The sequence below is a fragment of the Thunnus albacares genome, chromosome 4 (genome assembly GCF_914725855.1).
Source record: "Thunnus albacares chromosome 4, fThuAlb1.1, whole genome shotgun sequence".
In the NCBI taxonomy this organism is placed as follows: domain Eukaryota; kingdom Metazoa; phylum Chordata; class Actinopteri; order Scombriformes; family Scombridae; genus Thunnus; species Thunnus albacares.
The window spans coordinates 21878824-21900050 of NC_058109.1; the positions used below are offsets into that span (position 1 = coordinate 21878824).

The window sequence follows — 21227 nt, forward strand, 5'->3', positions numbered from 1 at the left end:
CTCACTGCAGTCCTTCTGATTTATGGAGATAAAGCTCCTGTGAGCCAACAGCCAACTATTATCTGAAAGTACCATGACTTAAATTGCCGCAATAATAGCAGTGGAGGTGGAGGCTTGTTACAAGACCTTTCATCAGGTGACTCAGAGGAGTAATGGCTAGTGCAGTGCTCAGCTCTTTCTCCCTTACCTGCTTTGCTGACAGACACTGAAAAAAAAAGCCATGCTGTTGTTTTGCAGGCAAGGCAACAATACATCTAAACAATCGCAAATGTGCTGCGGGGGCTGTTCCTTTCATCATAGATAAGGTAGGCTGTTTGATACATTCTCCGTGTTGAGTTGAAGCCCCCAGATGTGGTCTCTTGTTACGTCAGGATCACCTCCACATGTAGCCATGCGGCCCTAAGCAGGTCACTGGGACAAGCAGGGGGACAAAGGCCAGAGTGTGCGCTAATGACAGTGGGACCGAGACGTGCAGCTATCAGCAGGTTGGGGTTTACTGGCAGAGATAGAGGAGAGAAATTTACTTTGCAGCTCAACTAGTGGGACAAATATAACATGAATGCACACAGGAAGACAGATATCCACACACACACACACACATAACGGCAATGCTGGAAATTGGACATGGTAACTCTAACCCCCGGGTCCCTTTGGCCCTGTGGGTGGGATAGGTCACATGATAGCACCCCAGAGAAGCTCAGCTGTTTGCCACTCTAATTCTGTCTCAAGCAGCTGAGCACTGGCCCACTGCTCCACTGAACTGTCCCAGTAATCATAATAGCGCGCGTGCGCGCGCGTGTGTGTGTAGGAAGAAAGAATGGGGTTAATAATGAAACAAGGGCCAACTCTATAAAAACCGCACTGCTGTTGCAGTTAAATACCTAGAATACAAATTTCATTCCCACATGCCCAAACATGTTCACATGTTGTACAGAAAATGAGGGGTACAGTGAGGGGTGAATTATGAGACAGCGTAGAGAGGGAGAGGGCAAAACAGGAACAGGAAATCTTTGGAAAAAGAACAGGAAATGTGTGTATTGTTGGGATTGTCTCCCACAGGCGATGCAGTGTCAGCGTAGTACTGTGCTTGTATTTAAAGGATACGGCTAGTGATGCTCTATAGTTTTCTTATTGTCAACGAATCCAGTGAAAGGACCAAAACCAACAATGAATTGAACGTCAAAAGCTTGAATTAGCCAAATCCTCTGTGCTATAGACCTAAACTATTAAAAACATAGAAATGAGCCACCCCGTTGCACTGGGTGACATGTTCCTTCATCATGATGAGCTAGGCCCACATATACTGACCTAAATACTCATAAATACTCACTAGAGCACCACATGTGTATTGATCCACAACTGAAAATAGTCCCCAACAAATGCACTATTTACTCTGGTTTGGGTGATGTTTGCTAAAAACTACAGTGACCAGCTGTTTTAGGAGATTACAAAGCCTTTTTAAAAAAATGAAACTATATACTTGTGATCTGTTTTTAAAGATTTATGTCCTCTGTAGGAACCAATGGGCCCGGGGGCTACAGATAGGGTCGGGAAAGGAGTATTGAGACATTACCCTATAAAAAGGGCACACACATTCATGTACTGTATAAGTACTTTTACACACGCAGCACACAGACAAGCACATGCACTGAAGAGTTTAATCATAAGGTGATTAATATTCTTAATGCTGTGGTTCTGTTATGTTAATTCTCATGGTTGTCTTGTCAAGGAAACACAATACTGACTCTAATTCACCTCCTTAAAAAATCAATAAAAAAGAGGAGAAAAGCATATTGGTACACACACACACTAGCACATGTGTATGCACACTGACTCCTCGTGTCCTTTCTTCTCATCAAGTACAGAATGTCAATTAGCCAGGTTCACATTCAGAATACTGTATGTCTCCTCAAGGTTAAATGGCACTGCTAGGTCCCAATGATTTCCAATTATAGCACTACAGAGGAAGCAGTTAAGTGTCCGCCAGAGGCTACCTCATGTCAACTGTTGTGTAATATCGTATAATAATGTTGACCACTGTCCCTCTGAACAGAAAAATCCGGGCAAAAGAGGGTTTTGATTCACATTGTTTTATATGTAATCTACAAAACACCACCCAAGGAAGCTTACTGCATGCATGCACATACACACACACATGAATGCACAGCACACACACATGCGCTCCTCCTCTAACACACACACACACACACATGAATGCACAGCACACACACATGCAGCGCAGTGCTCCATGTTAGAGTGGCTTATTGTTCTCGGATATAGAGGACACAATATCCAAGTCTGGTAATAGAGGTTAGATTAATTGCTGACAAATCTGTATTCAGCAGTTCCCTTTCTCTCTGCTTGACAGATTTATGACAGAGATTGATGGAGGGGAGGGACGAGCTGAGAGCCGTCTCTGTTCAGTGAGAAAAGAGGACAACAGCACAGCGAGTCAAAGAGAGACGGAAAAAGGAAAAAAAGAGAGAGAGAGATGAATAGAATTGTTTTGGTTGGATCTTACACATGACCAACAATTTTGTCTTTGAGCTTGTATGAGGCATTTACTCTCATATTATGTGCTGTTCTGATCAGAGTAGTTTAGTTAGAATAGTGTTCAGTATGTATAATTTTTATAGCTCACACATTTAAACCTAAAAAGATATGTATTATTTTTAATATAACTAAAATAATAATAATGTTGGAGTGAAATTGCGAGTTCTTACCTTCAGGTCACTCTTTAATGAGCATTATGAGGAAAAATCCTTTAGTGCAGCACACATTTGGACTTGTAGGAAAAGCACAGGTGTTACTAATAACATTAACGATGGCTCTGTTCTATTCAAGTGTTCAAAACATTAATTATGGCCATATTTCATTCAGGTGTGTCACTTTCAGGGCTTAGTGGTACACCAAAATGTAACAGATTTTTATAACAATGGATCAAATGACTATGTATAGAGGTCACTCGTAGTGAACCCACAGAGAATTATGACCTGACCACAGTTTCCTTCAGCTCTTCAGAGGTTTATACTGTGTTTTAACTCTTTATTTTGGTCGTATGACCCAGTTTGACTGTTTTGGTTCAATCTCACAACTCTCTGCAGTTTTTGGCTGCAGCAAGCAGCACCAAATGACAGACAAAAATGTTAGCAACTTGCTGGTCAACATTGTGGAGCATTTAGTAGCTGGAGTGGAGCCCAAAACATAACTAAAAGGAGAGAAAATATTCACATTCAATACTCACATTCGCCAAGTGGACACAAACTTCAAATGAATGCTACATTTTGCTCTTTGTTGCTGTAGGTGTAAATAGTGTGCGCTAACAAGTTGGCCAACTTAAAAGGTGATACTGCTGCCCCCAAAAATCTTTTATTAGTTACACCTGTGCTTTTCTTGCAAGGACTTTTTCTGCTGTAAAAAAGTCCTACTGCACAGGCTCATGCACACAATCTCAGCTCAGCTCCACAGTAAATTAATGACATTGCAAACTATTAAAACATCATTAATGCCCCCCCCCCCCAATCACTGATAATCATTTAGCATTTTGTGGCAGTCCCACTGAAAAAAGGGCATTCCAGTCTGCATTCCAGCTCATGTTGGCTCTTCAGCTCTCCTTCACAAAAAACCACAGGACCTTCACATGAGCACAAAGGATTTCTTTGAATGCATTAGTCTTAAAACAGAGACATTAGGGCCAGGGTCCGTCCTCAGCTGATTGGCTAGGTGCTGGCCATAGGCCATAATGACCGGACCCACATGATAATAATCAATGTAAACAGACAAGCTGAGATTACATAGTGCAAAAATAATGTTTGTTGTTTTTTTATGCAACATTCAAAGCAGTGTAGGGGATCCAACACAGTTTAATGGCTTATGTTGCTGATCCCTGCTTTAATACATAAGGTAAAAACCATCTAAAATATCCTGCACCTCCTTTCTTCCATCTGATGTCACAGTCAACAGCTCGTCCGATTGGTTGAGGTTGCAGCCCGCCAGCTGTTTGTAATCAGGAGCATTTGGGAGTCAGGCTCACATGACACCCTCAGGGTACACATGCACACTTAGGTATATACATACAGAGTGCAGTGCATCTTTAACCTCGTAGCCCTTCCCACAGGCTACTCCTTTGCAGTCAGGATCACCTCCAGATGTGCACACTGTGTTCTCACCTCAGGATAAAAACCGGGGGAGGGGCGCGGCACAAGGAGGGAGGGGACAGTCCCATGAAAATGGAAACAGCTCCAAGAGGTTGGGAGGAAGGTGAAAGAGTAAAAAAGGTTTTAGACACCTCATGTGAGTACTTCCTAGAATCAGGGGCTGGGATGAGTCTTTATCTTTCTTAAAATTAATATTTGAATATGGATAAACATGTAGTTGGCAAAGTCCTTGCATGCAGAATCAGCTTTAAAGGATTCTGACTTTGCTGCCTCCTAGTGGGACAAACATTAACTACATCAGTATTCATTAATGGGTAGGTTCACAATTTCACAACAAAATCTGTCCTAAACCAGTAGTCAGGTGCCCTAATGAAGGTTGACACATGTTTTTCTTGCTGTAATCATTCCTCCTGTTCATACCAACTATAATGCACGTTCAATGTGATGGTGATGGTGGACAAAATGCACAGCCCTCCTTCCATTAAAAAATGTATTTAAAAGCTCATTTGAAGCTGAAATGAGGGTTCAGCTTTCCAAATTAGTCAAATAAATCCAATATATTTCAAAGTTACTGTCTTTTTAGTGTCAAATTTCCTCTTTCTGTTACAATCCTTCCACTGCAGCATGAGAGGAAAACACTCAGTCGATACACAAAGAGATTTTATTTTTACTAAAGACTAACTGTGGAAGATGTCCACTTCATTTGACTAACTCAGAAAGCTGAAGTCTCATATTATTTTCGGATAAGTGAAATGAATAGCGACAGACTTTAAAATTGTGAATCTATCCTCTAAAGCTCAAACACACGTTTCAGTGGAGTATCTCTTTTTACTGCCTAGTTAAATTATTTAACCAAACATCACAATGCAATAACTCAAACCACATTCTTTTCATTGCAACTGTAATTGTTTATTTCCATTTTTCCATAATCAAAAATTAAATTACATATACATATAAAACATGGAGAATTCTTTTGCGTAAGACTAATCATTCAGTCGTTGAAGAGACAAGGCAGCACTCTTTCTATGGCTCCAAGACTGTAGGATTAAGGTTACTGCAGTACAGATGCTCTTTTCCCTGAAAGCCTCTCTCCATCCCACATCTCTCTCTCTCTCTCTCTTCCATTTCCTCTCCTGTCACCCTGACCTCGTCCTTGAAACAGACACAAGTTTTGTCTTATAGTCATTAGAAGGACATAGCCTCACACGGTGCACAGTTTTCACTTTTATCTACACATAAAAATGAAGTAACAAGGGTCTTTTGTTGTGTTTTTATATGAAAAAGAAACGATTGTCCAAAATGGGACTGACATTTAAATGGTCTGTTTTTAGTTGGATGTGAGGTGATCAAAAGTTTAAAAAACTGACGGCACAACAGGAAGTGGTTATGCACTATATGACAGGCACACATGTACATCACTTATATTTACACTCATATCCATTGAAATATACAACCTCTCCAGGTCACATGTATATGCAGTCGTCCTACAGTATACTGAAGTCATTCTACTGTATGTCTTCCATACATTCACATATACATTAATGTGTTGAAAATCAAGTTTAAGACACATGATGTTCATTAAAATTACTTTAACAATCGCTAAATAATTAAATCCTTTTATTAGAGCACATCTACAGTCATTGAACACTGGATGTTTAACAAACATCACAATTTGGTCTCGTCCTTTATGGAAGCTTTTTTTTTTTCATAATTTTTCTCAATTGACACACCATTATTCACTCTTTGCATCGGGTGGCACTCACTTGGGTGATTTTGAATATATATTTACACAATTAATAATATTTCGTCATGCCATTCATTAGTTAAGTTATGGGTCCTCAGACACACAAAGAAAAATTCACATTCAAAAGTCTGACAGAATCCAAGCAGAAGTACATGACAGCAAACACACTGTACAAAACTTTCATACATGTGTCGGAGGAGGTATTACTGAATGTGATGTTACAGTGATAGATTACTGGACTTCTGCACTTTGCTTTAATGATGGGGAAACAGCCTCAAAAATGGTCATAGAGCAATTATTTAACTGATATTTAGTTGGGCAGTAAAAGTCCAGGCATTTATTAAACATTAATGAGTGAATCCATCAATTAACAGGTAAAATATTTTAAATGGAGTCATTTATATAGATAGAATATTTTATTCATTAATTGATATTTAACCAGACAGTAAAGATCCATCTTTAAGTAGACTGATACTAAAATATTGAGTCTTTTATTTATCCCTCTCTTAATTCTCCCATGAAATATTGATAAATTAATCATTTTATTACCAGTTTCAAGGCCCTCTATGTCCTCTAAAAGGATGTGACAATTACAGCTTATTGGACAAACTCCTGATGTCTCCCATCGGAGCTCTTTGCTCTCCATGTAATAACCTGACAGTATTTTATTGAGTTCATTCATCAAAGTATTATTCATGTGCTGCATTCTTCAGCCTCTCTCTTCTCTCTTCTTGATTATTACAGTATATATACAGAAAGAAAAGGGAACAGGTTGGAATTTTATATCTAAAAATAAATTATTGTAAAATCATTTTTTTTTTGCGTAATCTCATTAAAAATAAAATATATCATAAAGTCTTTATCTACAGAAAGTGCAACTACAAATAAAGTATTACTGAAGATCATGTTCTCAAACGCTAATCTCTCTGACCCCTTTAGCTCGCCGAGCTTTGAGGTCACACTGGTGTGTGAAACTCAAAAAGGAGAGTCTAAAGGACACTCGCTGGATGTGACTGATAGAAAATGAAGGGGCGTGCATCACAGTAGAACCTTGTTTATCCGAGATGACGTGTTTAAAACCAGCATAATGAATGAAAATGTGTCAAAATATTGTCTTTTAATGTTGTGTAATTGCAGATTTTCCTTTTTGGAACAATGTAATGAAGTTCTTTATGGCTTCAAATGTTGTATTTTCCTGAACAGCCTCCACACAGTGATGGATAAACAAGGTTGACCCAGCACAGAAGAACCCTGATAAATAAGAGTTGTGGTAAGATTCATTTTAAAGATCCTTGAAGGATACATTCACAATTTTTTAAGTCTGTCTTAAAACAATACATATTTATTTAAGGCTTCATATTGGCTTCAAATAAACTTTTACATACATTTTTGCACCAAATGTGGGTTGTGGATTTTGTCCCCCATCACTTACATTGAAAGTGCATTATGAGGGGATCTCTTAAAAGCCAGTATGAATGGGAGGAATGACTGCAGCAAGAAAAGCATGTGTCAGTTTTCATTTGGGCACCTCACTGTTGTTTTAGGACAGACTTGAAAAATTGTGAACCCATCCTTTAAAGTCAATTTGGGTATGATTTTGGGTAAATTATTGCTAAAATGAAAATCCTGTAGCCCCCCCCCCCCCAAAAAAAAACCAACAACAAATAGTTATTATTGTCCTGATACTCAAAGGGTTACACACACACACACACACACTCTCTTACACACATACACACGTTTTCTGCTCTGGTTTCCCCTGACCTGACGTCATTCAAAGTGCCTTGCAGGAGCATTCATTAACTTGTTTGAGGTAAAGAAATAAGACACTATACTAACACATGACAAACATTCTGTAGAACAACCTCCACCCTACACAATCAGTAGTTAAAAGACAAATGTCCATAAAGAGAAAAGATTACACCTAAAAAAACAAACAAAAAAAATGTTGAGGATGCCACTGCTTCGAGTGAAGCGGGTCTTCTGACATTTACAGTTTTCAGTTTACATTTTCACACAGAACTCACACTGAGAACTGAGAAGTTTTATGGCCCAAAAGAATTGTGTGTATTACTGAACCTGCAATGTATTTTTATCTACCAAATACTCGACCATATCATCACTATTAGAAAAAGAACACACTCTTGGCACATTAAATAAAAGAGACTCTACTAGATTTAAGGAATGATAAACCTAATTATATTAATAAAAAGAACCTGGTTTGTTTTTAAAGGAGCATTTACACTCCATCATATAGCCCAGCTAAGTGAACGATAGAGGGTGAAAGTTAGGTGTTGTTTTTGATGAAACGCTGACGGTTATTCAATGTGTGTGTGTGCTCTTCTGTCTTTGTGAGGAACACATCTTCAAAACTGTTGGTTCTTACTTTACCCACATTACACTGTAGTCAGTTTATTAGATACATCTAAACTAATGCAGTCTTTAGTCATTGATAAAAACAGGGTGGACAAATGATTAAAAAACAATTCAACAGCACCGCAATCTACAGCCAAGATGACTGTAAAGTTGAATCAACACCTCTCTTAAACTGTGTGAACAGAAAACTGAGTTGTGAAGGTAGGATTTAGTGCAGAGCTGTTGTATTAGACTGCTATCTGTACCTAATAAACTGGCAACTGAGTGCAGGAGCAGTTTAAATCTGTGCAAGGACTCAGGCTATGGCTAGTAGATATTTATAGACAAACAAACAGCTGTCTCCTCATGTGCTGGAAAACAAAGCATCAAGACTTAAACTGATGATGTTATCAGGTGTCATTTTTCGAGCAGGTTTAATGACACTAACTTACTGACAGACTGACTGGACTCTTAGGCTGTTTAAGATGTTACATCCAAATGGGTTTTATATGAATATAAAGCTTCCAGATCCCCGTATCTCAGTGAAATCACCATGGCTGCCGGCTGCTGTCACAGAGTCCTCGCAGTTATTTCATTATTTATTGCCACCATCAATGGAGCGGCTTCAGGGTGGATTTGTCTCTAGATTACATTTTTTGAGCCTGTCTCGCTGCTCTTCACGAATTAATTACAACTGAGCAGTTCGATAGTATCGAATTATCACAGGTGAGGGCAGTTAAATGAGAAAATTATGTCTGTAAGTTTTATCCTTTGTGTCATTCTTCAACTTCACACTGAAGATAGAGATATAACATCCTCCCTGCCTGGTTTAGCAGCTGAATGTAGAAGATCCAAGAATTAATGGTGGTTAAGGTGACTGAGGTTAGGATTAGATTAGGATTTATTTTGATTTTAGAGCTTCAGTTTGGGGAAATGCAATTTTAAATACAGCATATATTTACAGCCCTCACAAAGACAGAAGGAAGTATATGTGTATGTCTGTGTGTGTGTGTGTACTGCAATATTATGTGTTAAGGGTAGCTGGTAGAAATCATTGAGACTTGTTTCTCTAAGCACTGAAATGGCTGACAGTCGAAGCGGCAAAATCCCGCCATCCTGTGGTCCAGAACTTCACGTCAAGCGGCACAGTCGAGTCTGCCAGGACTGCGGAAATCCTTTACTCGTCTATGAACGTGATCCCTTCAATCCTGCAGAGTAAAACATACAAGCCCAGAGTTAAGACAGAAGAGAGCACAGCTTGGCTGCCCTCAATTAACAATTACAAGTCAATGATGAGCTCTTGGAACAACAATTGGAAAACAGTAAAGTCACAATGTGTAGTGGGATGATTTCCAGATAACAGGGGTGAGGAGACAGAGAGAGGGTGTGGCCTTGCCTTCTTAGCAGCCACAGGACGAGAGTCCTTCTTATTGGAGTTGAGGGATTTCCACATGGTGGTTTTAGACATTTCATCAGAAATATTAATATCAGAGGGGTCACACCTAAGGAGCAGGGAGAGGAAAAGGAGGGTGAGATCAGAAGGTAGGTAGGAGGACAGAGGGTGAGTTAGGACTTTGGGAGAAGTGTTAGTATTCACAGGGTGCAACTGAAAACAGACCACCACATACCAAACAAGACAAGCGAGCATATAAATGGACATTAACGTTAACAGTTCTTTCATATTTGTACCAATCTAATCAATGATCTGATGCCCATGCTGTCCATTTGAGTGTGTAGTACATGTGTGTGTACTCTACCTGGGATCATGTGCTTTTGGGGTCTGAACTGGCTTGCAACTCTCCATGGGAATCTGAACTGTAGTTGTATCTTCCGTCTTTGCACTGAGCATAACCTGTGATTCCTGTAAGACACAAATTCCCGCCATCAACAAAAACAGTTGATACTCTCAGGTTTAATTATTATCATCTGTGCCAATGAAGATTGAATTTAAACTACCTCCTCTATCTTTTTGGAAGCATCATCTAGATTTTTTTTCTTCCATTCAGGCATTAAGTCATCCAGGTAGCTTAGCTCTCGATTAGAGAAGCACAAGTCCAGAAGTTTGCGGACGAATACCAGAGCCAGCACCTGCAGGCACAGGAGAAAAGGAAAAACGTGTTATCTCAGTGGAAAAGTATGAAAAGACTACTGGAGAAAGAGGGAGTTGTCGGTGGTGGAGGTGGTCAACTCACCATCATTGGGAAGACGATAGCAGCAGGTGAGGTCTTGATGACCCAGAGCAGCACCAGACAGGTGAGTTGGGTGAGAGTGAACAGGTGCACCTTCCTCAGGGGGACGTGGCGCAGGTAGATGAAGTCTGGCTGATGCTTCGCTGGCATCCCAAACAACTTTAGACGGTCAAAGAACTGAGACGTATGATGTATGCATGATAACAGGTGGTGGAGATAGAGATAGCAAGAGACAGAGAGAAGTCAGAGAAATGAATTAATGATTGCAGAGAGACAGATGGTGAATATGGCAAGAGAAAGAAGTGATTATGAATGACAAATATAGTTATATATTTCTGCTAATTAACTGTCAGCCCTCGTTGAATTTTAGCAAAATTAATCTGAAGAGACAGCCAAACTAGTAAGAGGCTGGGATGCAGAGGGCAACATAACATGAAATACTCTCAGCTGGAGCAATGACTTGGTATATGGTCAGTTGAAAACAGTGCAGCATAATACAGCTGGACACAGGTTACAAATCATTGTGATGGCATACATTTTTGATTGTAGAAAGATTCGACAATCCAAAGTTCTGCACACTGTGGCTTTAAACCACCTTCCTGTGTCACAATTATATATATGTTGCAATGTACAGTGGATACCTGGATGCCTTTTAATGAAGAAGCTCCCATGTAAAGGAAAACACCATACAGCACCGGCATAGGAATAAACTGAGGGGAAAAAAAGATACACAAATCATAAAGTATTCACAATTTCATTCTCTCATTCCACTGTCTGACTGTCCCAGCCAGAGGGGGGCAGCATTGCATAATTTGTTTTACTGACCTGCAGGGCTCCAGTCATGAATACAGAGCAGCCCATGAGCAGGAAGATGACCAGGCCAGTGAGCCTCTGCTCTCTGATGCCCAGGAAGCGAGGCTGCTCTCCTGGAGCTGAGCTCTCCGACTCCAACTTCAGGCTGTTGACATGAGAGATGGACAGGACTGTGGCAGCTACGAACCAGGGCAAGCCCATGATGGAGCACACCGCCAGCATCACCCCAACCATTAGCAGGTCCAGGTGGTACCCACAGCCTTTCTGCAAGACAAACAAAAGGACAAATATGCTTGTGCATAACTGAGCTACAACTGGAAGTAACAGTGCAGAATTGAAAGTTTACAGATTATGCAACCTACAAATAAATAAAAGCTCTATAATCTAAACTCTGATATTTTTTCTTACCAGCAGTTTGTGCTCTTTTCGGTTGATGATGACGGCAGTTATCTGTTGGTCCATGAAGATGAGGATGGTGCAGAGAAGAGCAGGAATAGAGGCTGCCAGGACTGTCCACCATGGGTTGCGTCCTATTGGATTGATCAACCACCCTCTGTCGTCTCTGGTGGGCTGTTGGAGCACATTCAAAAGGTTTGGAGATATGACACAAATGTAGTCTTATGGAGTTTTATATAAACGTCTACAAGTGGCATATTTCATCTCTACCTGGAATTTGCTGGGCACCTTTAACTTCTGGGAGGGCACCCCAATGACATAGTCAAGCAAAACCATGACGACAATGGTCAGGAACACTGCAAAGTCACTGATCATGGACCGCACCTGAGCACAGGAGATAACAGTTAATAACAAGTTTGCCAATGTCTGATAATCACTGTTTTAGCCTGCTATCATATTTGTTGATTACCTTGGTGGGGAAGTAACGACTAGTTTTGAATTGTTTGAGGAATGCAGACATGAAGAAGGTGGAGAAGAACAAAATGGTAGACCAGAAGAGAACGTCTGGGGTGTAGGGGCCATGGTGGCCACATGCTGTCCCGACAAAGTGTCCCTGCAGACTGATACACTCCTGTAAAGATTCATGGAGGTTACATTAGAACAAATTTGCCTCAAGTGATACCTCAAGGGAAAATAGAAAAAAGACACAAGTCTACAAAAGCGAACAACGGAAACAAAACGACCCTTCAGTGTGCTCAGTTAAACACACAGCAGTGAAAGGTTAATCGATCGAATGTCCTTGTCAGTGTTTACAAAGGTCCTTAAGAGAGGTTAGCTGCTCAAAGGAAGGTTAAGGGGTTAGTTGAATGTTAACAAAAGTAAACACACAGGAGCAAATGCAGCGTGTGCTTTCATGTGAATGATACACTGACATTAGACATTTGAATGTGTGTTTGTATTCACATAGCTGCGTTACCTTGACAGTAAGGTTGGCCCAGGGTACAGCAGCAGCTGTGATGTTTCTGTCACTCCACAGCTCTAAGGTTTTATTACTGGGATGATCAGGCTCTGCACACCTACAGCTACAGAGAAAGAGAGAGCATGGCAAAGAGCACATCAGTGTATGGCAGCTGACTAAAAAATGATGGGTTAATGCTTTTATTAGTTAAATTAGGCCAGACACAAAGGGAACTGCATGCAGGGATGTGATTTAAAAGCTAATAGAGGAGAGCAGGGATAGAGATTCAACAATTGCAGCTGCATATCTTAAATGAAGAAGAATGTATATATGAAATAAATCTACCAGGTGAGCATGCAGGTGATACTGTAAAGGAAACCCATAAAGTGAACGTAGTGTTCCTCACTATGCCAGCGTGAGTTTGTCCAGATCGCTGTGTGTGTTGAAGGGGTAGATTTCTCCCAGGTGGAATAGCTTCTCCAAGGCTTCATAGATGAAGATGAGGCAGATGAGAGCAGCGAAGGCCTCTTCTGTGAACCGAGTGATGTAACACACCAGAGAGCTAGCATCTGTGGCAACCAATAACAAACACAGGAAAGCTGTCCACAGGCCAATGCAAGTCCTCAGTGACAGATAGGACAGGTTGTAGTCCCTGAGAGTAAGGAGAGGAGAGGAGAGGAGAAAAACAATCAAATCACACAAATGTCAGAGCAGTGATCATAAAACTGTCACAGAGAGGTTGTTGTAATACATACTTGCAGAATTTGAAGAGGATCTTCTCAAAAACCAGCACAGGGCCTGTGCTGCCCAGGATGGTTAGAGGTTGGCCAGCAAACAGAGAATAGGCAACTCCCGTCATAGACGCACCAAGTAAGGACTCAATGGCGCTCTAGAATACAAAGAGCATATCTTGTTCAGAGCTGCGTTGATTAGACTATTAATCAATTAGTCAGACAGAAAAAAATCAGCATTCATTTTGATAAGTGATTAATCATTTCAGTCATTTTTCCAAGCAAAAATGGCAGATATTCTCTGGTTCCAGTTTCTTAAACGTGAGGATTTGCTGTTTTTCTTCAACACTGTATTCACAGTCAGTTGAATATGTTTGGGTTCTGGACAGTTGCTTCCAGACACTACAGTACATACAATTTGGGACTGTGTCTGTATCTGTGCAAATGTTGAGTGTTTGTGCTCTTACAATGCGTCCTTCAGTTGCCTCTCCCAGCAGTCCTCCAAAGGTGATGACAGGAGACATGCAGGCACAGTAGAGGAAGAGGAAGGAGGCCACACACTGGAGGCTCAGACCATCCCTAAAGTCACTCACATAGAATGGAGCCTTCCTTTTAATGTCCAGTATCAGACCACCAAACAACCTGACCACAACACATATGGAAAGAAGAAAGGTGTTACAGTTTAGGGAGCAAGCTGATGACTAGAGAGGGAAATTTCAAGTTAACTCATTATGGTTATTACATGATCATTTGAATTTCCATTTTTAAAGGAATAGTTTGAGATAATCTTATTCGCTTTCTTGCCAAAAGTGACTCCACATAAAACAACAATTAGTTGTTGTAGTTAGTGTACGGATTAAACAAACAAGGTACAACTCCTTAATTAGTTAACTTTAGATGTGCTTATAAACCTATTTTTTAACTTTGGTAAAAGTCTGGCCAGCTGGTTGCTTCCTCTTCTTATGTCAAGTTAAGATAATCGTCTCCTCTGTTTTTAGCTTCATAGTTAGCACACAGACCAATGGTAGCAATCTTCTCATCTAACTCATGGTTAGAAAGCAAACAAGTGTATTTTCCAAAGTCAAATTATTCCCGTAAGGAGGGAAACAACTAATCCTTTTCATAAGGAGGTAATTCCAACATATTAAGAGATGGCTAGCTGTTAGCAAAAAGGCATAATTTAATGTTAGTCCTATGAAATACAAAATAACTAAGAAACTTGGGTCTCATTAGTTAACTTTACTTCTTTTAACAAATGGCATGGTGGCATTTTGAAGATTACTGTTCCACTAAGCAGAAGCCATGGTCCTCCCACATGGGTCATTTCACTTATTTTCCCTGATTAAAGTTCTCCTCAGAATATGAGGGTGTGGGCAGACTGCGCTTGACTGACATCTCACTTACTCTCCTGTCGAATCTGTTATTGATACACAGGGTTCGGTGACCTCATGTAATTCCCAGGGCTTTTAAAGAACCTGTAACCACACCCAACATTGATGTCACTTGGTCCTGGAGTACACCTGTACATCACTACAGAAAGGTGAGAAGTTCAACCACTGGAGCTCAGCAAAAAACAAGATTATCAGGGGTGTTGACTTATTCCTTGAGAAATAAAGTGTTTTGTTGTGTCTTCAGGCTATCACACCTGACAGTGCTGGTTGTCACTTGTTTTCCCAGCTTCTCACAAATCCACACTTATCCCCAGCAACTGACATGGTGGTGAGTGCTAAACTCAGCCTAGGCTTCGACACATCTTTTCAGAAACCTAACAGGAGCAACCCCATGTTTTTCCATAGACTTTATGAGAGTATCCTGATATTCACCATTTATTGTGTATAACATTAGTTTTTTATGTCTGAATTTAGCTTCCACTGTATATTTACAGTGGATTATGGCACAATCAAGCAAGCTTATGTATTGATAAATAAGCTTCCAAATACCAGTTTACCTTCCAGTTCTCTGCAGCTCTGGCCCATGGTGCTCTGCATGCAGCTCTTCCTCCACCTGGCAGGCTGTGCCATTTGGGACTCCAGGCATCTTCCTCTTCTCCTAGAATAACCCAGTGACAGTCCAGGACCAGCCAAAATCAAATACAGCTATATACAGTATATCACTCAAACAGTCACTGTTATTTTCTTTTACACCAAATCAAAGTTTTAGTTAAAATTCAGACCTGAAAACCAAAGGCTTATCAGGGTTATGTACCTGAGAGGGGACATTCTTAGGAGGCTCGATGCGGATGGAGGGGTCCCACTCCCCTGGTGGCAGGACAGTCACCTGGTCCAGGAACTCATCTATCCCAGCTAGAAGGTCACCTCTGTCCTTTGCCTTGTACGCTACATCATGGAAGATCTAGTCCAGAGAGAAGTGAAGGACAGAGGAAACTTAACTTTGCAGAACATGTTGATATTTGTTCTGTGAAGGTTTCTGAAGCTACAGTTTAATTGAGCTCTCACCTCATCAGTCATGATGGTTGCCATGGAGCGTCCAATTTCATGGTATTGCTGAGCCTTTCCATCTGGGCCCAGGAGAATGAAGAGGAACCTGATAATTGTCGGCAGATGGTTAAAATTATGTAAATCATATTAAGGTTTTTGAATTCACATAATTCATTTTTATAACCAAAGCTGCAGAGAGCTGTGTACCTGGTAGGTATGGGGACTTCAGTGAGTCCAGTGAGCAGCACAGCAGGGGAAAGGCGGACAAAGGCCACAATGGGCCTCTCCAGGAAGTCCAGCTCTCCCACCAGCACATTGGAAGCCTCTGCACCCTCTGGGATCTTCTTCATGAAGTGCATGTCCACCTGGTGAGACAAAGTAGAGGTTGGTATCAATTAATAATACAAAAAAACCAAAAAAACAACTCAATATTTACAGTGTAGATTATTTTTTAACTGACGTACCCCTTGCATCCTGAAATGTTGTCAATCAAGGCACTGTACAAAACCGCAACAGGTACAGCCTAATACTAGAGCACCTAGCTAGCCTATATACGGTGGTGATATCAAATTGGAGAGATAGTGTGTACTCCAAGTTCTCGGGTGTAAGTTAATGGCTAAATGGAAGCTTTTAGTCGTTTCCTGTGTAGCCGGGCTTTACAGTCTTAGACAGCTGCTGCTTTGAGATGCACTTTGTAAAAATGTATCATCATGAATAACAAAAATTACAACAAAACAAAAATAATAGTATAAAATCCTATAAATAATATTGTGTTATAATATTACAATTATGTTTCATGCCAAGAAAGCGTATTGACTTGAATTCAATGGCACCCACCACTTTTTTCATAGGGAAGTATATGCGGTCAGTTTTGACCCATAATACAACAGATGTAACAATAATTGCTTATTTTAACCTATAAGAAAATATAAACAAGTTATTTTGGGAATTATTTTGTTTATCAGATCACTCCATGGTCTTATTTGCCTATTCTGTTCATTATAAGCAATAAAATAGATAAATTGTGCCTATTTTAAACAAAAAATGATTTGTGCATTGTAAGTTAAATGTAGTCTAAGGTACATAAAATATCAAAGTAAGAAACAAAAAATAAACATTTTACTGGATGGTAATTCGTTTTTTTTCAGTGCTTGTTAATGAATTCAAACATGGGTCAAATTTGACCCATGAACACTAAGGGTGTAAACCCTTTTCAAACACAATAGGAGGGTTAAATTGCTGATGTGTTAAATTGTTAATGGTTAATGTTTATCATGAAATGTTTTTCCTCTGATACTGTTTTACTTATATTCTATTCTACAGCATCCATCCAACAGTGTCAAAAAGGGCACACATTTATGTGGAAAAACCTCATACCTTGCTGAGATCCACTTGTGTGCTGTCCTGTCCGGCACCATTCTTAGCTGGTTCTGTCACTGGAGGAGGCTGGGGCAACGTGGTTGACCCTGCTGGACAATCAAGTGAGGGTATGTGTGTGTGGGAGAGAGAGAAAGAGAGAAAATGAGAATCAGAGTCAGTACATTCTGTATTTTTATTATGCTGCCAAGTACAAAATTTAAAAAAAAAATCTATGAAATCTATGAAGTCAGTAATGTTTAGCTGCCAACAGATCGCCCATTTGTCTGTTTGAATAGTCAAACAGATTTTGGCATTTTGTACCTGAAAGCATTCAGTGTCACTGTTTAGAGATAACACTTTTCTCTATGCCTGTCTCTTACATAGTCTGGTTGCTTTTGGTTTCTTGCTGTCCATGTTTATTCCTTTTATTACCTTGCATTTCTCCATCTATTAAACAGAACTGTCTCTGATTTAAAAAATTCTTTTCGTTTTGTTCGTTTTCTTCTGACAGACTACACTAATCCTATCAACAAATATACAATAATGTTATTCCAAGAAATCATCTGAAATAAATATTTTGATGCCATTGACAAAATTTGATCATAAATATATTTGTGCAACATGATACACAGTATGAAACCCACCTGTCAGAAGGGGCTCTGACTGCTTCCGAGTTCCCTCTGCAATAGAGCGTACAATGGGGATCAGGTTCTTCTTCTTCTCATTCTGGTGGTGGTGTCTCTTCAGCAGGGCCTCACGTACCTTCACCCTCACACTGTCATCCAGCTCATGGGATGCCTCCTGGTGGTCTAGCACCATGTCTGTAAAATACAGACAAAGAAAAGTACACTTACGTTACTCACTCACTCAGTCAGACTATCATGAAATTATTTCATATCAGTGGCAGCAGACAGCTTATATTTGTACAATCCATGTGTTTGTGCTGTTTTGACCAGAATTTTAATCATCCATTTATAATCAATAAGCTCTGTGCACATGAAACCTAGTTAATAAAGAATCCCAATGCTCCAACTATAGAGCCTTTTCCTTTAATTGCTATAGTTAAAATGTAATAAACCTCCTCAGACATGTGTCAGTATTTTAAGGCACAGTGAAAATGTGTGTTGGAAGGGTTACAGTAGGTCAATATGTGTCCAACACATCTGGTCATGTGGGACTGCAGTGAATGATCAGCATCTTTCCATCTTCTGCTCTCTCCTCCTTCCTCTGGTCCTTTTTTTCCACACTGACTTGCTGAGTCAGCACTGGATCTTTCCCTCCTATCTTCCCTCCTTCCTCCACAGTCAAACAGACTGTCTGATACACACACACACACACATACACACTGTGGTGCCTGCATTGATTCTGAGCACACTTCAAGGCCAGTGCTAATGTGTTGAGCTCAGCATCTGTATAATCAGCCATGTTAATAAGGAGAGTGACAAAGAGGCCTGAACTTAGATCAAAACTCAAATTTGACTTTAACATCTTATGTAGCCTCCACTCACACTTCATGGGCTTGAGATGGATCAAGTTCCTTCTAATTTTAGACTACAGCAACAGCTCCGCCTACTCCAGTGTCTCATCTGACAATCAGCAATCAGTAACTCATATCAACATCAACATGAGATACATTCAGTTATATCTGTCATGTTGAAAGTTCTGGCGTATGCTGCCTGCTTTATGTGAAACAAACACCCAAACATTTTTTAATGATAATTCAGTTATATACAATCTAATTTAATCATTATAAGTTAGATATCTAATTTTTAAAACCCAGAGTTTGATGTAAGAGTATGTTGATTTCAAACATCAGAGTTTCATCACTGATTTTATCTTTACCCTGTTGAATTCCACTAAAATTATTTACTGGAATATTTGGTCACCATGGTGGTGAGTTGAGTAGGGAGAATGGCCTTCAACCAGAGAGCCTGTGTTCAAATACATCTATTTTTCATGCACTTATTCCTATTACATCCACATTTTCTAGAAAAATCTTGTCATTAGACAAGCTTTCATATCATGACTTAGACTCAGATAATCAATCTTATGACTCATTGGGGCTGCAGAAGATCATTTCTTCTGTTTCTGTATTAGGATTAGTTAGTTCATGTAGTGGCTATGGTAATGTGTATTTTACTGATGTAACTTCATGTTATTGCTAGCAAGAAATTTACTGTGAAGCATTTTCTATTACTCTCTATTGCATCAAAGTCACTGTAGAAATACATTTTATGTTGATTTTCTTACTTAATAATCAGTTTTTAAACCTTGCAAAGATACACAGGTAAATAAATCAATCCCCTTTTTTGTTTCTATCTCTTCTGCCATCTTGACTGCTGTTTGGAGTCCAGGTGCTGCTGGCAGGAGTCAAATGGAAAAAAGGGGGAAGTGAGAAGAGGACTGGAGAGCTGGAAAACAGGAAAGATTGCAGACAACAAGGCTATTCAAGCTATAAAACCTGTGACACTCTGACCATGAGGAAGACAGATTGATGGAGAGGCTTGTAACGTGGTTATTTGTATGCGTGTGTGTGTGTGTGTGTGTGTGTGTGTGTGTGTGTGTGTGTTTGTGTGTGGTGGGTGGAGAGGAATGAAAAAAATTTAAATTTCATGGACATGGATGTACAGGAACAGTGCTGACCAGTCGTGTGTTAATTGCATACTTGCATGCAAATGAGTTTGGACTGTGGTAGCAGCTTTGTCTAATTGCAGATTTTATGCAAATCTGGTTCAACAGAAGTTCAGCAGCAATATTCCAGTAGAACACAACCACAGAGTGCAGAGTTAACGACACACAATTATTCTGTTTGTTCAGCTCAATGTCACAAACTGAGCCTTTGTGCTTGTTTATGTTTACATCATAGGAAAGTAATTTTGTGTCAATTTAGACTTTTCTGTGACTGACAAGTTGAGTCTCTGTGTGTGCCTGTTTGATGATATTTCCTCCAGGCCTGTACTATATGTGTCTTTTCTCTCAGAAGGATAGATGGACTTATATCACACATCCAGCAGGCATCTCAGCTGAGATATAGAGCCTGTTTTAAATCAATGAGTGTAATATTTACTCAAGGACAGAGGCAATAAGACTTTAGAGAAGAGCGAGACGGGAAAATAAAATGTCAAATCATATCGTCATTTGAAAAAGCGACACCAGTCACTTATTGTATACAAATGATGAAAACAGATTTCTTGCAAAGTCTTTCTAAAATGTTTGTGATTTTTTTCCACTCCATTCTCTGGGATACAGAATGGTCATGGGATTTTCTGATCATCTAAAATGCAGCCAAAAATTGTGGACAGTTCTTTTTCTAGAACAGCACTCTGGTGCTGAGATGTTTTAGACATCAGTTGGAAATACACTCACCTGCAATCTCTTCGATGCAGTCAGCATGCATGTCAAGCAACACGCTGCCATTGATGATGCAACTGCGCAGCTCAAACAGACTGTGGAGGGAGAGAGTAGCAACGTAGGGCTTACTCCACCTCTCCCCACCATCCTCCACATCTTCCTCAAACTTCAGCCACCTGCGAGGTAAAGACAGGCAAGAGATCAGGGAGCAGCTCAGATTATGCATTTTTAAAAAAAGATACTTCCCATCCCACACACACATCAACTTTACGTCTTTTACATTGTGGTTTACACCATTTCCTCCCAGGAAAGTGTTTGACATGTGAAACTTAAATTTGACATTTGATCCGCATGAATGAGCTCACAGCACTGGAGCTTTTCCCCCTTGAGCAAACTGAACATAAAATGATCCTGTAAGCTTTAAATGTAACTACCACCTTTACATTTCTCTTCGTAACAGTACAGCTGTAGAGCTGCCGGGCTGTCAGAGACTTTACTGCCAAGCTTTGTTGCCTACAGCTCCCACAGGAGATCCTGACCTGGCTGTTTCCTTCCACTCGGCATCCTTGCCATCCTTCACACAGATCTCATCCAGCTCAGTGAACAGCTCGTGGGCCACATGTTCAGCATCTTCCTCTGTGCCCAGAATGAACTGGACCCGCTGGGACGGTGTATCTGATGAAGTGAGAGGATGTGAGGGAGGACTCAGAGGTGAACTGTGAACACAAAACACTTTCGC

At 40.1% G+C, this 21227-nt stretch overlaps 2 protein-coding genes and 2 long non-coding RNA genes across 12 annotated transcripts in view; 3 read left to right on the forward strand and 1 right to left on the reverse strand.

Moving 5' to 3' along the window:
• Positions 1-11359, forward strand: part of LOC122980271 — a 31177-nt gene extending 19818 nt beyond the window's left edge. The window contains exons 4-6 of one of the 2 annotated variants that reach the window (XR_006403015.1): positions 7105-7171; positions 10260-10506; positions 11274-11359. This is a non-coding gene — a long non-coding RNA (uncharacterized LOC122980271). The remainder of the gene's footprint in view (positions 1-7104; positions 7172-10259; positions 10507-11273) is intronic. The other variant, XR_006403016.1, reaches the window with a different exon arrangement.
• Positions 4506-21227, reverse strand: part of slc4a8 (solute carrier family 4 member 8) — a 33978-nt gene continuing 17256 nt past the window's right edge. The window contains exons 4-25 of one of the 3 annotated variants that reach the window (XM_044348093.1): positions 21028-21163; positions 20504-20664; positions 17782-17958; positions 17156-17247; positions 15986-16143; positions 15797-15884; positions 15546-15692; positions 15289-15389; positions 13808-13982; positions 13365-13498; positions 13016-13261; positions 12628-12733; positions 12121-12282; positions 11922-12035; positions 11664-11825; positions 11268-11519; positions 11084-11152; positions 10446-10619; positions 10210-10341; positions 10011-10114; positions 9650-9755; positions 4506-9461 (exon numbers count right to left, since the gene is read on the reverse strand). In XM_044348093.1, coding sequence (XP_044204028.1) covers positions 9456-9461; positions 9650-9755; positions 10011-10114; positions 10210-10341; positions 10446-10619; positions 11084-11152; positions 11268-11519; positions 11664-11825; positions 11922-12035; positions 12121-12282; positions 12628-12733; positions 13016-13261; positions 13365-13498; positions 13808-13982; positions 15289-15389; positions 15546-15692; positions 15797-15884; positions 15986-16143; positions 17156-17247; positions 17782-17958; positions 20504-20664; positions 21028-21163 — 3002 coding nt within the window. In that variant the 3' untranslated portion in view covers positions 4506-9455. The other 2 variants (XM_044348092.1, XM_044348091.1) reach the window with 2 other exon arrangements.
• On the forward strand, positions 11759-15497 carry LOC122980272. 3 transcript variants are annotated; one of them, XR_006403019.1, is made up of 3 exons: positions 11759-11846; positions 14775-15059; positions 15306-15497. It is a non-coding gene; the product is annotated as an uncharacterized LOC122980272 (long non-coding RNA). The 3 variants fall into 3 exon arrangements; XR_006403017.1 differs by having other exon boundaries at positions 15296-15384; XR_006403018.1 differs by lacking the exon at positions 15306-15497 and having other exon boundaries at positions 14775-14880; positions 14976-15289.
• ttll3 (tubulin tyrosine ligase-like family, member 3) overlaps positions 20581-21227 on the forward strand; it is a 28015-nt gene continuing 27368 nt past the window's right edge. For all 4 annotated transcript variants that reach the window (XM_044348094.1, XM_044348096.1, XM_044348098.1 and 1 more), the window contains exons 1-2: positions 20581-20671; positions 21073-21199. The gene's annotated coding sequence lies outside the window, so the exon portion shown is untranslated. The remainder of the gene's footprint in view (positions 20672-21072; positions 21200-21227) is intronic.